At 43.2% G+C, this 15,958-nt stretch overlaps 1 protein-coding gene across 3 annotated transcripts in view; it reads right to left on the reverse strand.

Moving 5' to 3' along the window:
* Positions 1–15,958, reverse strand: part of LOC124049101 (transcription factor 7-like 1-B) — a 31,886-nt gene that overhangs the window by 14,650 nt on the left and 1,278 nt on the right. For all 3 annotated transcript variants that reach the window (XM_046370448.1, XM_046370449.1, XM_046370447.1), the window contains exon 3: positions 15,037–15,203. In XM_046370448.1, coding sequence (XP_046226404.1) covers positions 15,037–15,203 — 167 coding nt within the window. The remainder of the gene's footprint in view (positions 1–15,036; positions 15,204–15,958) is intronic.

The raw sequence follows: 15,958 nt of genomic DNA on the forward strand, positions 1-15,958 counted from the left end.
AAATTGAAATGGTCTAGGGTATCAGGTAAGGTAGAGGTGATATGATCCTTGACTAGTTTCTCAAAGCACTTCATGATGACGGAAGTGAGTGCTATGAGGCAATAGTTATTTCGTTCAGTTACCTTTGCTTTCTTGGTACAGGAACAATGGTGGCCATCTTGAAGCATGTGGGGACAGTAAACTGGGATAGGGAGAGATTGAATATGTCCGTAAACACACCAACCAGCTGGTCTGCACATGCTCTGATGCGGCTAGTGATGCCGTGTGGGCCAGCAGCCTTGCGAGGGTTAACACGCTTAAAATGTCTTACGTTGGCCAAAGAGACGGAAAGCCCACATTCACTGGTAGCGGGTCGCTTCTGTGTCACTGTGTTGTCCTCAAAGCAGGCGAAGGTGTTTAGTTTGTCCGGAAGCAAGACGTCGGTGTCCGTGACTAGGCTGGTTCTCTTTGTTGTCCGTGATTGTCTGTAGACCCTGCCACATATGTCTTGTGTAGAATTGAGACTCCACTTTGTCTCTATACTAACGTTTTGCCTGTTTGATTGCATTGCGGAGGGAATAACTACACTGTTTGTATGGTTTTAATAGTCAGAGTGGGTACAACATCTCCTATACACTTCATGAGAAACTCAAGTCACTGTATCCATCAATGTTATTCTCAGAGGATACATATCCCAGTCAACATGATCAAAACAATGTGTGGATTCCGATTGGTCAGCCCAACGTTGAATAGTCGTTAGCACGGGTACTTACTGTTTGAGTTTCTGCCTATAGGAAGGGAGGAGCAAAATGGAGTCATGATCAGATTTGCCGAAGGGAGGGAAGGGGTGGGCTATGTAGGCATCTCGGGAGTTGGAGTTGCAGTGGTCAAGTGTTTCACTGCAGTCAATGTGTTGATAGAACTTCGCAGCGGTTTCCTCAAATCTTCTTTGTTAAAATCACCAGCAAAAATAAATACGGCCTCAGGATGTGTGGTTTCCAGCTTGCATAAAGTCCAGTGAAGGTCTTTGAGGGCCGTCGTGGGAATTGGCTTGAGGGGGATATACACGGCTGTGACTATAACCGAAGATAATTCTCTCTCCGGAGGTAACACGGCGGTATTTGATTGTGAGATATTGTAGGTCAGGTGAACAAAAGGACTTAAGTTCCTGTATGTTATCACAATCATAGTTAATATTGAAACATACACCCCAGCGCTCCTTCCCAGAGAGATATTTATTCCTGTCTGAGCGATGAACTGAGAAGCCAAATGCAATGTTTCCGTGAAACAGAGTGCGTTACAAGTCCTGATGTGTCATTGGAAGGAAATTCTTCCAGAGAAGTCCACTCCGAATACCTCTTCTCCTCTGGCGATCGGCCTCTGGAATCAGTTAAACTGCCTTGGGGGATACGAACAAAGGATCCAATTCAAGAAAGTCGCATTCCTGGTCATAATGCTGGTGAGTTACCGTCACTCTGATATCCAAAAGTTATTCCCGGCTGTATGTAATTACACAAAAGAAAATCTGGCCTAATAACCTAAGAAATAACACATACAGTCGTGGCCAAAAGTTGAGAATGACACAAATATTAATTTTCACAAAGTCTGCTGCCTCAGTTTGTATGATGGCAATTTGTATATACTCCAGCATGTTATGAAAAGTGATCAGATGAATTGCAATTAATTGCAAAGTCCCTCTTCGCCATGCAAATTAACTGAACCCCCCTCCCCCAAAAAAAAACATTTCCACTACATTTCAGCCCTGCCACAAAAGGACCAGCTGACATGTCAGTGATGATCTCGTCAACACAGGTGTGGGTGTTGACGAGGACAAGACTGGAGAGCACTCTGTCATGCTGGATGAGTTCGAATAACAGACTGGAAGCTTCAAAAGGAGGGTGGTGCTTGGAATCATTGTTCTTCCTCTGTTAACCATGGTTACCTGCAAGGAAACACGTGCAGTCATCATTGCGTTGAACAAAAAGGACTTCACAGGCAAGGATATTGCTGCCAGTAAGATTGCACCCAAATCAACCATTTATCGGATCCTCAACAACTTCAAGGAGAGTGGTTCAATTGTGAAGAAGGCTTCAAGAAGGTCCAGCAAGCGCCAGGACCGTCTCCTAAAGTTGATCCAGCTGCGAGATTGGGGCACCACCATTACAGAGCTTGCTCAGGAATGGCAGTAGGCAGGTGTGAGTGCATCTGCACGCACAGTGAGGCGAAGACTTTTGGAGGATGGCCTGGTGTCAAGAAGGGCGGCAAAGAAGCCACTTCTCTCCAGGAAAAACATCAGAGAGAGACTGATATTCTGCAAAAGGTACAGGGATTGGACTGCTGAGGACTAGGGTAAAGTCATTTTCTCTGATAAATCCCCTTTCCGATTGTTTGGGGCATCCATAAAAAAAAAGCTTGTCCGGAGAAGACAAGTTGAGCACTACCATCAGTCCTGTGTCACGCCAACAGTAAAGCATCCTGAGACCACTCATGTGTGGGGTTGCTTCTCAGCCAAGGGAGTGGGCTCACTCACAATTTTGCCTAAGAACACAGCCATAAATAAAGACTGTTACCAACATCCTCCGAGAGCAACTTCTCCCAACCATCCATGAACAGTTTGGTGACGAACAATGCCTTTTCCAGCATGATGAAGCACCTTGCCATAAGGCAAAAGTGATAACTAAGTGGCTCAGGGAACAAAACATCGATATTTTGGGTCCATGGCCCGGGAAACTCCCCAGACCTTAATCCCATTGGGAACTTGTGGTCAATCCTCAAGAGACGGGTGGACAAACAAAACCCCACAAATTCTGACAAACTCCAAGAATTGATTATGCAAGAATGGGCTGCCATCAGTCAGGATGTGGCCCAGAAGTTAATTGACAGCATGGCAGGGCGGATTGCAGAGGTCGTGAAAAATAAGGGTCAACACTGCAAAAATTGACTCTTTGCATCAACTTCATGTAATTGTCAATAAAAGCCTTTAACTCCTTATGAAACGCTTGTAATTATACTTCAGTATTCCATAGCAACACATGACAAAAACATCTAAAGATGCTGAAGCAGCAAACTATGTGGAAATTAATATTTGTGTCATTCAACTTTTGGCCATGACTTTACAAAAACAAAATACTGTAAAGTTGCCTAGGAGCTAGAAGCATGGCTCCCCTTTCTGTCAGTGCCATTTCTGGCTATTCTACAGTTAACCATTTAAATGTAATGACAAAATGTTTTTTTCACCTAAATAGACATACCCAAAAGTAACTGCTATTCATGTGTAATTACATGATTCTGACATGCCAAAACTTGGTATATTTGGAAAGAAGACATCTGGGAGATGCGGAAATGGTCAGAAGATATGAGTTACATAGTTCAGAATACACAAGATCACACACACACAAAATCAGTTTTTTATTTTGAAAGTCATCTTTCAATGACAATCTATAAGTTAATTGATTCCCAGAGCTGGAAACACGTTAGATGGCTTCCACAACATGTGAACAATCAGGGAAAACAATGGATCGATAGACCTAACAAATAAAAATGGACAGATGGTTTTAGTAAGTGGTGTTAGGTGTGGTCACGGGACGTTTCGAAGTGTCCCTAAACCTCTCCAAAGTGGCATATGTCAGTATTTTCTTCTTGAACTGCACTGTTGGTTAAGGGCTTGTAAGTAAGCATTTCACAGTAAAGTCCACACTTGTTGTATTTGGCGCATGTGACAAATAAAGTTTGATTTGATTTTGATATGTCTGTAAATTAGACAATTCCAGTGCCATTACATATTTGCAAACCCTAAATGTATTTGTTCAGCATAAAAACACAATTTCTACCATATCAACCTCACTTAAACAGTGTAGTGGTGTTATGGGGTATCCATGGTACATTCAAGTTTCCTTTCACTTCTCCAAAGTGTCCAAATGTGGTAATTGCACTGTTTTTGCACACTGGATGTGCCTAAATGTTAGTGTTCGCTATAAAAACAAAATCTCTACAACACAAACATCTCTCAAACATTGTGGGAGTGTCAGGGGACATCCAAGTGTTATTCAATCTTCCAAAGTGCCTGAAAGTTTAGCCTAGGCATATCCAATGTATTGGTCCCACATACAAATGAACTGTTTACAAAAACAATATAAAAGCAAGAGATACACAGTACCAGTCTCAACTTGACACACCTACTCATTCCAGGATTTTGCTTTATTTTTAAATAGTAAAATAATAGTGAAGACATCAAAACTATGAAATAACACATATGGAATCATGTAGTAACAAAAACAAAGTGTTAAACAATTAAAAATATATTTTACATTTGAGATTCTACAAAGTACTTCCGGGTTGGAGCGAGCGGTCGCATCCGCACTTCGCGCCGCAGGTAGTATAACTTTTTCATTACATTTCATTATAGTACAACGGTTTGATTTGTCTAATCTTAGCAATTTCTTCTTAGCTAGCTACATAGCCGTCTTTGTATCAAAGATAATTGCGTAATTATCGTATTTCGTCGTCCTAACGTAGTCTTCACTGCTATTTGCCCAGCAGCTAGCCAGCTAGCAATGTTAGCTAGCCAGCTCACATTTCATTACTTTTCATTATAGTACAACGGTTTGATTTGTCTAATCTTAGCAATTTCTTCTTAGCTAGCTACATAGCCGTCTTTGTATCAAAGATAATTGCGTAATTATCGCATTTCGTCGTCCTAACGTAGTCTTCACTGCTATTTGCCCAGCAGCTAGCCAGCTAGCAAACGTCCACCGAATAGCAGCACTGTAGAAACTATTACACTCAACTGAACAACTTGATTAGTGTAGTGTTAGCTAGCTAAATAGTTGTCTTTGCTGTCTTCGTATCCAAGATAATTGTGTAGTTTAGAGTGTGTAGTCTTAGAGTGATTATCTTAATTTACAGAGGTTAGCTAGCCAGCTATTTGTCGTCCTTAACGTAGGAGACACTGCTAGCTAGCCAACAGCTAGCCAACGTCTACCGAATAGAACTTCCCCACTCAACAACCCGGTCGCATTACGCTTCGCTCCACAGGTAGTATCACATTTTCATTTAATTTCATTACAGTACAACGGTTTGATTTGTTTGATCGTAGCTAGCTACATAGCTAGCTACATAGCCGTCTTTGTATCAAAGATAATTGTGTAGTCTAGAGCGATTTTCTAGGTTAGCTAGCCAGCTATTGTCGTTATTTTAACGCAACATAACGTAATCAACACTGCTAGCTAGCCAGCTAGCCCCCGAATAGCAGCACTGTAGAAACTATTACACTCAACGGAACGACTTGATTAGTGTAGTGTCAACAACGCAGCCACTGCCAGCTAGCCTACAAAGTCAACAACGCAGCCACTGCCAGCTAGCCTACTTCAGCAGTACTGTATCATTTTAGTCAATAAGACTAAAATGAACATTCGAGACGTGTAGTCCACTTGTCATTCCAATCTCCTTTGCATTAGCGTAGCCTCTTCTGTAGCCTGTCAACTATGTGTCTGTCTATCCCTGTTCTCTCCTCTGCACAGACCATACAAACGCTCCACACCGCGTGGCCGCGGCCACCCTAATCTGGTGGTCCCAGCGCGCACGACCCACGTGGAGTTCCAGGTCTCCGGTAGCCTCTGGAACTGCCGATCTGCGGCCAACAAGGCAGAGTTCATCTCAGCCTATGCCTCCCTCCAGTCCCTCGACTTCTTGGCACTGACGGAAACATGGATCACCACAGATAACACTGCTACTCCCACTGCTCTCTCTTCGTCCGCCCACGTGTTCTCGCACACCCCTAGAGCTTCTGGTCAGCGGGGTGGTGGCACTGGGATCCTCATCTCTCCCAAGTGGTCATTCTCTCTTTCTCCCCTTACCCATCTGTCTATCGCCTCCTTTGAATTCCATGCTGTCACAGTTACCAGCCCTTTCAAGCTTAACATCCTTATCATTTATCGCCCTCCAGGTTCCCTCGGAGAGTTCATCAATGAGCTTGATGCCTTGATAAGCTCCTTTCCTGAGGACGGCTCACCTCTCACAGTTCTGGGCGACTTTAACCTCCCCACGTCTACCTTTGACTCATTCCTCTCTGCCTCCTTCTTTCCACTCCTCTCCTCTTTTGACCTCACCCTCTCACCTTCCCCCCCTACTCACAAGGCAGGCAATACGCTCAACCTCATCTTTACTAGATGCTGTTCTTCCACTAACCTCATTGCAACTCCCCTCCAAGTCTCCGACCACCACCTTGTATCCTTTTCCCTCTCGCTCTCATCCAACACTTCCCACACTGCCCCTACTCGGATGGTATCGCGCCGTCCCAACCTTCGCTCTCTCTCCCCCGCTACTCTCTCCTCTTCCATCCTATCATCTCTTCCCTCAGCTCAAACCTTCTCCAACCTATCTCCTGATTCTGCCTCCTCAACCCTCCTCTCCTCCCTCTCTGCATCCTTTGACTCTCTATGTCCCCTATCCTCCAGGCCGGCTCGGTCCTCCCCTCCCGCTCCGTGGCTCAACGACTCATTGCGAGCTCACAGAACAGGGCTCCGGGCAGCCGAGCGGAAATGGAGGAAAACTCGCCTCCCTACCAAATCAGTCAGGTTTCAAGACTAGTCATTCAACTGAGACTGCTCTTCTCTGTATCACGGAGGCGCTCCGCACCGCTAAAGCTAACTCTCTCTCCTCTGCTCTCATCCTTCTAGACCTATCGGCTGCCTTCGATACTGTGAACCATCAGATCCTCCTCTCCACCCTCTCCGAGTTGGGCATCTCCGGCGCGGCCCACGCATGGATTGCGTCCTACCTGACAGGTCGCTCCTACCAGGTGGCGTGGCGAGAATCTGTCTCCTCACCACTGTTCCTGTAGGTTCATGCTCTACAACATCCGCAGAGTACGACCCTGCCTCACACAGGAAGCGGCGCAGGTCCTAATCCAGGCACTTGTCATCTCCCGTCTGGATTACTGCAACTCGCTGTTGGCTGGGCTCCCTGCCTGTGCCATTAAACCCCTACAACTCATCCAGAACGCCACAGCCCGTCTGGTGTTCAACCTTCCCAAGTTCTCTCACGTCACCCCGCTCCTCCGCTCTCTCCACTGGCTTCCAGTTGAAGCTCGCATCCGCTACAAGACCATGGTGCTTGCCTACGGAGCTGTGAGGGGAACGGCACCTCAGTACCTCCAGGCTCTGATCAGGCCCTACACCCAAACAAGGGCACTGCGTTCATCCACCTCTGGCCTGCTCGCCTCCCTACCACTGAGGAAGTACAGTTCCCGCTCAGCCCAGTCAAAACTGTTCGCTGCTCTGGCCCCCCAATGGTGGAACAAACTCCCTCACAACGCCAGGACAGCGGAGTCAATCACCACCTTCCGGAGACTCCTGAAACCACCTCTTTAAGGAATACCTTGGATAGGATAAAGTAATCCTTCTCACCCCCCCCTTTAAAAGATTTAGATGCAATATTGTAAAGTGGCTGCTCCACTGGATGTCATAAGGTGAACGCACCAATTTGTAAGTCGCTCTGGTTAAGAGCGTCTGCTAAATGACTTAAATGTATGTAAATGTAAGTAGCCACCCTTTGCCTTGATGACAGCCTTGCACATTTTACATTCTCTCCAACTCCATGAGGTAGTCACATGGAATGCATTTCAATTAACAGGCGTGCCTTGTTAAAAGTTAAGGAAAGAAATTCCACAAATGAATGCATTTGAGCCAATCAGTTGTGTTGTGACAAGGTAGGGGTGGTATATAGAAGATAGCCCTGTTTGGTAAAGAGCAAGTCCATATTATGGCAAGAACAGCTCTAATAATCAAAGAGAAACGACAGTCCATTATTTTAAGACATGAAGGTCAGTCAAACCGGAACATTTCAAGAACTTGCAGTCACAAAAACCATTGAGCGCTATGATGAAACTGGCTCTCATGAGGACCGTCACAGGAAAGGAAGACCCAGAGTTACCTCTGCTGCAGAGGATAAGTTCAGTAAAGTTACCAGCCTAAGAATTTGCAGGCCAAATAAATGCCCCCCAGAGTTCAAGTAACAGACATCTCAACATCAACTGTTCAGAGGAGAATGCGTGAATCAGGCCTTCATGGTCGAATTGCTGCAAAGAAACCACTACTAAAGGACAACAATAAAAAGAGATTTGCTTGGGCCAAAAAACACAAGCAATGAAAATTAGACCAGTGGAAATCTGTCCTTCGGTCTGATGAGTCAAAATGTGTGATTTTGGTTCCAACTGCCGTGTCATTGTGAGACACGAAGTAGGTGAACGGATGATCTAGGCATGTGTGGTTCCCACCGTGAAGCATGGAGGTGGTGGTGTGATGGTGCGGCTGTCTGTGATTTATTTAGAATTCAAGGCACACTTAACCAGCATGGCTACCACAGCATTCTGCAGCGATATGCCATCCAATCTGGTTTGCACTTAGTGGGACTATCATTTGTGTTTCAAAGGGACAATGATCCAACACATCTCTAGGCTGTGTAAGGGCTATTTAACCAAGAAGGAGAGTGATGGAGTGCTGCATCAGATGACCTGGACTCCACAATCACCCGACCTCAATCTAATTTAAATGGTTTGGGATGAGTTGGACGGCAGAGTGAAGGAAAAGCAGCCAACAAGTGCTCAGCATATGTGGGAACTTCAAGACTGTTGGAAAATCATTCCAGGTGAAGCTGGTTGAAAGAATGCCAACAGTGTGCAAAGCTGTCATGAAGGCAAAGGGTGGCTACTTTGAATAATCTCAAATATAACATTAGTTTGATTTGTTTAACACTTTTTTGGTTAATACATGTTTCTATTTGTGTTATTTCATAATTTTGATGTGTTCACTATTATTCTACAATGTAGAAAATTGTAAAAAATAAAGAAATCCCTTGACTGAGTAGGTGTGTCCAAACTTGTTACTGGTACTGTACATAAAAAACTAACTTGGTTACACACGTGTCCTTCACAAAAAAAGGTATAAAAATAGAAATAAGCTTTACTATTTACAAATGGCAGTCGTGTTCGTTTTACATCCCGGGTGTAGATGATTAGATTTCACTGTAGCTTGTGCATGTCATGAGTCTTTGAAGCAGTCCCTCTCTACCAGGAAACAAAAAGCGAACTGGCATTTCGGACAGAAGATCTGGCATTTTACCCTCCAGATTTTCCTTTTGTCATGTGTGTTAGATAGTGGCACTCACCTTGAGTGGGTGGTCTTGTGATGGTTATGAGGTTGCTTTGGGCCCCCAATTCAACTATTTCCAACACCAGCTGCTCTCGGAAGGCCAACTGGGAAAGAGGAGCTTGACCTTTTGCTTTGGCCATATGCTTGTGGAGAATGAAAGTATTTACTGTAGCATATTCCACAAAGTGTTAAAAAAATGTTTTTTTTTTTAAATCTACCACTTCCTGGTCTTGTGGAGGACCTGGTAGTAGCCTATCAGAACATCAGATAGGTCGACACCCCCCATGATAGCATTGTAGTCCTTCTCAGAAACAGTTAGAGATATTCTTCCTTTTTCACCCTCCTAGAGACATGGTTGTTATTGAATGCCTTATGCTGTGTGGTGAGTATGGTTACTTCGCTAGTGATCTTCCCATTTCACAAAAAGCAGCTTGTTAGTCCTGATCGACAGTATGGTCCCCCTCTCCGCTGTCTTTGTCATGTCGTTTGGGGAAACCGATTCTGTTAGGATGAATGGTGCCACAAGACACTATTTTCTTTTTCAAGAAGTCTATTAAAAGTGGATGTGGAACCATCAGATGGGGTGATTGACATAGCAGTGTGGGTGAAGACGTTGACCGGCTGGGGCGCTTGCTGGGGAGGCATGGTGCCCAAATGTCATCCTCCATATCCTCTGATTCCTCCACTCTCTTGTGAATTAAATAAATGTATATATTGTTGATGACAGAATTACAGTTGACTATTTACAAAATATTACTGTAAACACACTAAGCCTAAACTGTATCTATACAGTGACTCACATAGGTGTGAAGCACACACACAATGCAAACAGTGAGAACCACAAATAAACAATGGCTAGGAGAGTTTAGTGGCCTCTCCAAAGTTACAAGGATGAAACTTAGAACAGTGAACTAATATGAAACATAGAAATGACGTGTTACATAGGCCTATGTAAACTAAATCCAATGCACAAATAGCAGATCCAAAGCACAAATCGCAGAATACATTACATTTTTTATATGTTTTTAGTAAATTATCTATATAAAGTCATGAAAATAATTTACTTAGAGCTAAAAGTGGATCCAATCCTTCTAGAAAGCAATCTTCCTCGGCTGAGTCGAAATAGTCGCTGCCCAAATCGCTCCCCTGATCCGAGATCGGTATACATAGCAGCCTTTTTTTCTAGCTTCCTGTTCGATATTCTTAGTCCCCCCCCCCCTTTTTCTTCCTTGAGAAGCGTTATTTTGTGCTAAAGCGATGAAATTATAGAGATGAAATCTGTTTACAATGTAATGTAGCGTGCTCGGTGCGTCTCGTCTCCGAGCCAGGTAGCAATAGTTTGTATTACGCATAAAATGTTCTCGGCCTTGCTTTGCCCACCCAGGCCAACTGCATATTCCTGAAAAGCTTATCCCATTGGCTACAAGACTAAGGTGCCATAGTAGCCAATACCCTGTGTAAAGGATGCCTACGCGGACATCATATTTATGATGAGCAAAAAGTCACTTGGTGGACATTCGATGTTGCCATTAAGTCATATATCATCAGATAACATTGGCAATAGGCTAGATTTGTTCCTTTATTTATTGTACCTTTATTTATTTTACCTTTATTTAAACAGGCAAGTCAGTTAAGAATAAATTCTTATTTTCAATGACGGCCTAGGAACAGTGGGTTAACTGCCTGTTCAGGGGCAGAACGACAGATTTGTACCTTTGTCAGCTCGGGGATTCGAACTTGCAACCTTCCGGTTACTAGTCCAACGCTCTAACCACTAGGCTACCCTGCCGCCCCAACCTACCAACCTAAGAATTAATTTTATATCCCCATGTAGCTATAGCTCAAACACAGACCAAATGGAAGCTTACCTTGAAATTAGGTCATTGGCTTGGCCTGCCCTTAATACATTAGTATGCCCATATAATGTAGTAAGTCAAATCAAAGTTCATTTGTCACGTGCACCGAATATAACAGGTGTAGACTTTACAGTGAAATGCTTACTTACAGGCTCTAACCAATAATGCTAAAAAAGGTATTAGGTGAACAATAGGTAAGTAAAGAAATAGAACAGCAAAAAGACGGGCTATATACAGTAGCGAGGCTACATACAGACACCGGTTAGTCAGGCAGATTGAGGCCACACCAAAGATTAAGGCACAGATCAATAACCAAGATACTCAGCTTTCTGCAGACAGACACCCTGCTTTTGCAGCTAGGGGCTAGCGTTCTCATTGAACTGAATTGAAAAAAATATATATATAATCTAATAGGCTCCCCAAACATGGGGACTTTACATTTAAGTAGGGGTGCATGATATATCGGTAAGCATATCAGAATCGGACGATATTAGCCAAAAATGACAACATCGGACAAATGTCTAGTTTAACACCGATGTCAAAGCTGACATGTATACCTATATAACGTTAGGTAGATGACGTAATGACACCACAAAAAATACAACGCTACACGCGCAACACAGTATTCCTGACCTGGCCCACAATGTCTGCTGTGTGGATCTACTTTGAAGTTTCAGAGGAAGATAACAAAAAGGCCTTATGCAATGTTTGTGCTGTTATTATTTCCTGAGGGGAGAAAGTGAAATCTTTCAATACCACAAACCTAATTACTCATTTGAAAGTGCATCACCCCCAGACGTTAGGCGACTATTTAGAAGAAAAGCAGAAAAAAAACTAAGTGCACACTTCCAACAACTAAACAAGTTCAAGTTGAGCAGTCATTTGAAAAAGTAAGAACATTTCAACGAGACACCTCAAAGGTAAAATCCATTAACGGCAAGATAATTGCCCTTAATAAACAACCATTTTCTGTCGTGGATGGTGTTGGCTTTCGCCGACTGGTCGGGCACCTCGAGCCCCGGTACACACTTCCAAGCAGGCACTATTTTTCAGATGTTGCTCTACAGTATCGTTGAAACGCACATTCATGAGCTACTTGCTATGGGCATCACTGCTATTAGTTTCACAACTGACATTTGGACCAGTGATATCAGCCCCATGAGCATGCCGAGTCTGACAGCACAGTGGGTCAACAAGGATTTCGTACTGAGGAAAGTCTTATTGTATGCTCATGAATGTGCTGATTTCTCATACTGCCGCTGCCATTTCAATGGCATTTGAGAACATGTGTGAAACTTGGAAACATGAAAACACTCCTAGCTCCATTTGAACAACTGACTGGAGAAATAAGCTCATCAACTGCGTCTGCAGCAGACGTGACACCCTCTGTCATGGCATTGAAACGCCTGCTCAACAAAACTTGCAAAAGTACTCTACTAGAGGCTGTGAACAAGTAACTCATTCTCTCCGAGCCTCTTTACTGTGTCGCCAGCATGCTCGATGCTAGGTACAAGGACCGCTACTTCGATGCAGACAAGAAACAGGATTTACATGACACAGCTGGACAAGATAGAAACGGACAGTGACAGTGCGCACTGAAGAGGTCCCCCCCGAGAGAAGAGGCCACGGACACAGAGCTGAAACTTCACTGCTTGACATGTATGATGAAATCCTGGTTGAGAATGAAACGATTGAACAAATGAACAACGAAACAGAAGGTCCGTGTGCGTTTCAACTCTAACTGTATTAGAATGCTAAAAAGGCCGCAAAAAAATGTATTATCGGGTATCGAAAAAAAAATGTAATATTGGTGCATCCCTACATTTAAGGGGTTAACATTAGTATGTTTATCTTCTCTCAGACAGAGAAGTGGGCATAGGGGAGGAAGGCTGGGGGATGAGGAAGGAGTATCAACCACTGTGTGGGGATGATCTCCTATTGAGAACAGTATTAGGTCCATTCAGCTTCTCCACCTCCTCCCAATGACAACAATATCCCATTAATACCTGGGGAGGGGGAATGCAAAGGCAGGCAGACAGGGTGTGGAGTTAATGTATACAAAAAAGAGCAACTACTACCAGTTGTGTTGAAGGGAAACATTTCCACATCAACTTATAAAACCTTTGATCGGAATGTTAGCTTTTTGTCTACTTACACGATTCAGAGTGAAGATACCCAAAGAGGGCCTCAATTAGAGGTTGACCGATTAATCGGCATGGCCAATTTCAAGTTTTCATAACAATCGGTAATCTTCCTTTTTGGACGTTGATTATGGCCGATTACATTGCAATCCATGAGGAAACTGGTTGGCAGGCCACCTGTTACAGCAGTGTAGCGTCAAAATGACCTTGTGGCTGCAAGGAGCCAAGATAAGTTGCTAGCAAGCATAAAAAAAAAAAAACAATCAATCTTCACATAATCACTAGATAACCACCCATGGTTGATGATATTACTAGGTTAACTAGCTTGTCCTGCTTTGCATATAATCAATGCGGTGCCTGTTAATTTATCATCGAATCACAGCCTACTTCAACTTCGCCAAACAGGCGCATTCGTGAAAAAAAGCACGTAAATTGCACAAAAGTACCTAACCATAAACATCAATGCCTTTCTTAAAATCAACACACAGAGTATATATATTTTTTTTAAACCTGCATATTTAGTTAAAATGAATATTAGCAGGCCATATTAACTAGGGAAATGTTGTCACTTCTCTTGCGTTCAGTGCAAGCCGAGTCAGGGTATATGCAACAGTTTGGGCCGTCTGGCTCATTGCAAACTGTGTTTCTTCCTAACAAAGACCGTAATTAATTTGCCAGAATTTCACATAATTATGACATAACATTGAAGGTTGTGCAATGTAACAGCAATATTTAGACTTATGGAACAGTTCCGTACTTCACTGAAAGAACAAGCGTTTTGTTTTCGAAATGATAGTTTCCGGATTTGACCACATTAATGACCAAAGGCTCGTATTTCTGTGTGTTTATTATAATTAAATCTATGATTTGATATTTGATAGAGCAGTCTGAGCGGTGGTAGGCAGCGGCAGGCTCATAAGCATTTATTCAAACAGCACTTTACTGCGTTTGCGTGCAGCTCTTAGCAATCAATGCTTGAAGCACAGCGCTGTTAATGACTTCAAGCCTATCAACTCGAGATTAGACTGGTAATACTAAAGTGCCTATAAGAACATCCAATAGTCAAAGGTGTATGAAATACAAATGGTATAGAGAAATAGTCAAAGGTGTATGAAATACAAATGGTATAGAGAAATAGTCAACGCATCATAATTCCTTTAATAACAACTGAAAACTTCTTAACTGGGAATATTGAAGAACTGGGAATATTGAAGACTCATGTTAAAAGGAACCACCAGCTTTCATATGTTCTCATGTTCTGAGCAAGGAACTTAAACGGTAGCCTTTATTACATGGCACATATTGCACTTTTACTTTTTTTTAAACAAAAGGGTTCATTGTTCATTCAGTTTTGTTGTAATTGTCATTATTACAAATATATATAAAAAACGGCTGATTAATCGGTCCTGGCTTTTTTTGGTCCTCCTAAAATTGGTATCGGCGTTGAAAAATCATAATCGGTCGACCTCTAACCTCAATCCCAAAACACAGAAAGGAAACCAAAAAAACAACAACGTTAGCTACAACTGTAGCATAGTTCCGCATGGATGGTGATGAAATACTGTAGCCTCTCTCTCCCCCCTCGCTCACTCTGTCACACACATTCCAGCAACAGTGTTTTATCAGGGGTGTGTTGGGGCCTGTCTGCTGCGGTAGTGCCAGTGTGTTAACACACCATTAATCGCTATGAGATACATCACACTGCTCAGAGTAGGATCACAAACACACAACTCATCCTTCACTGTCCCTTATAACCACATAACAGACATCCCACACAGTCGATACACACACCGCCAGACACCACACACAGACAGCTATGTTAGTACAGCAGCCTTACTTGCAAAAATTATAAGAACAATAACAGAGTGGCAGCATGTGATGCATGTTCCTGCGTGCATGTGACTGACTCACCGTCCTGGAGCCGGGTGAGAGGACTCCAGGAGAAAGGTAGGGGTTACCAAGGTTCCCCAAGTGGCCCAGGTTGGATAGGTTACCCAGGTCAGGGATCATTAGTAAGGGATAGCCAGCGTACAGAGATGCCTTGAACAACCCACTGTCGTGTTGCTGTCTCCTCAGAGCTGGGAGAGAGAGGGAGAGAGAGACACTGTATATAGACATAATGACATTTGAAATGTCTTTATTCTTTTGGAACTTCTGAGTGTATTGTTTACTGTTAATTTCCATTGATTTCACTTTTGTTTATTATCTACTTCTCTTGCTTTGGCAATGTTAACATATGTTACCCATGCCAACAGAGAGCCTAAATTGGTTAACTTCAACAACCATTGACCAACTGCCTCCTCAGAGCTGGGGGATAGACTAGGGATGGGTTGTTGTCAATCTATTATAATCTGTTTAGTTGCTTTGTTAGCATGTAAGACAGTGACATCTCTTGTCAACAGGGCTCATTGAATTGAGAGAGAAATGGGGGGTGTGGGAGATGGGTGAGGGGGGATTAGGCTGGAGAGAGGAGAATTCTGGAAGAAGAACTGAGCGGTTTCCACTAGATGTTCCAGCTGCAAAGTCATAATTGGCTCTAAAGCAAAAATTCATATAAACAAAAATTAGCTTTTTGGTCTTAATTTAAGTTTAGGCATTCGGGTTTGCAGTGCGTTTAAAATCAGATTGTATGACTGTGCCAGCTAGTGACCACTCTGCAGAGCTGCCAACAAGGCAAGAATGCTTGTGGTTGTTGATTTATTGCTATATGTTCTGTGTTTCTTGTAAGGGGTGTAAGATGACCTAACTCTTTCCCCGCTGCTTTTTTAAAATGAATTGATAAATAAAGGAATGGACTGGGAGGGAGAGATAAAGGAGGAGAGGATGAAGAGGG

This window comes from Oncorhynchus gorbuscha, linkage group LG11 (assembly GCF_021184085.1).
Source record: "Oncorhynchus gorbuscha isolate QuinsamMale2020 ecotype Even-year linkage group LG11, OgorEven_v1.0, whole genome shotgun sequence".
NCBI lineage: Eukaryota > Metazoa > Chordata > Actinopteri > Salmoniformes > Salmonidae > Oncorhynchus > Oncorhynchus gorbuscha.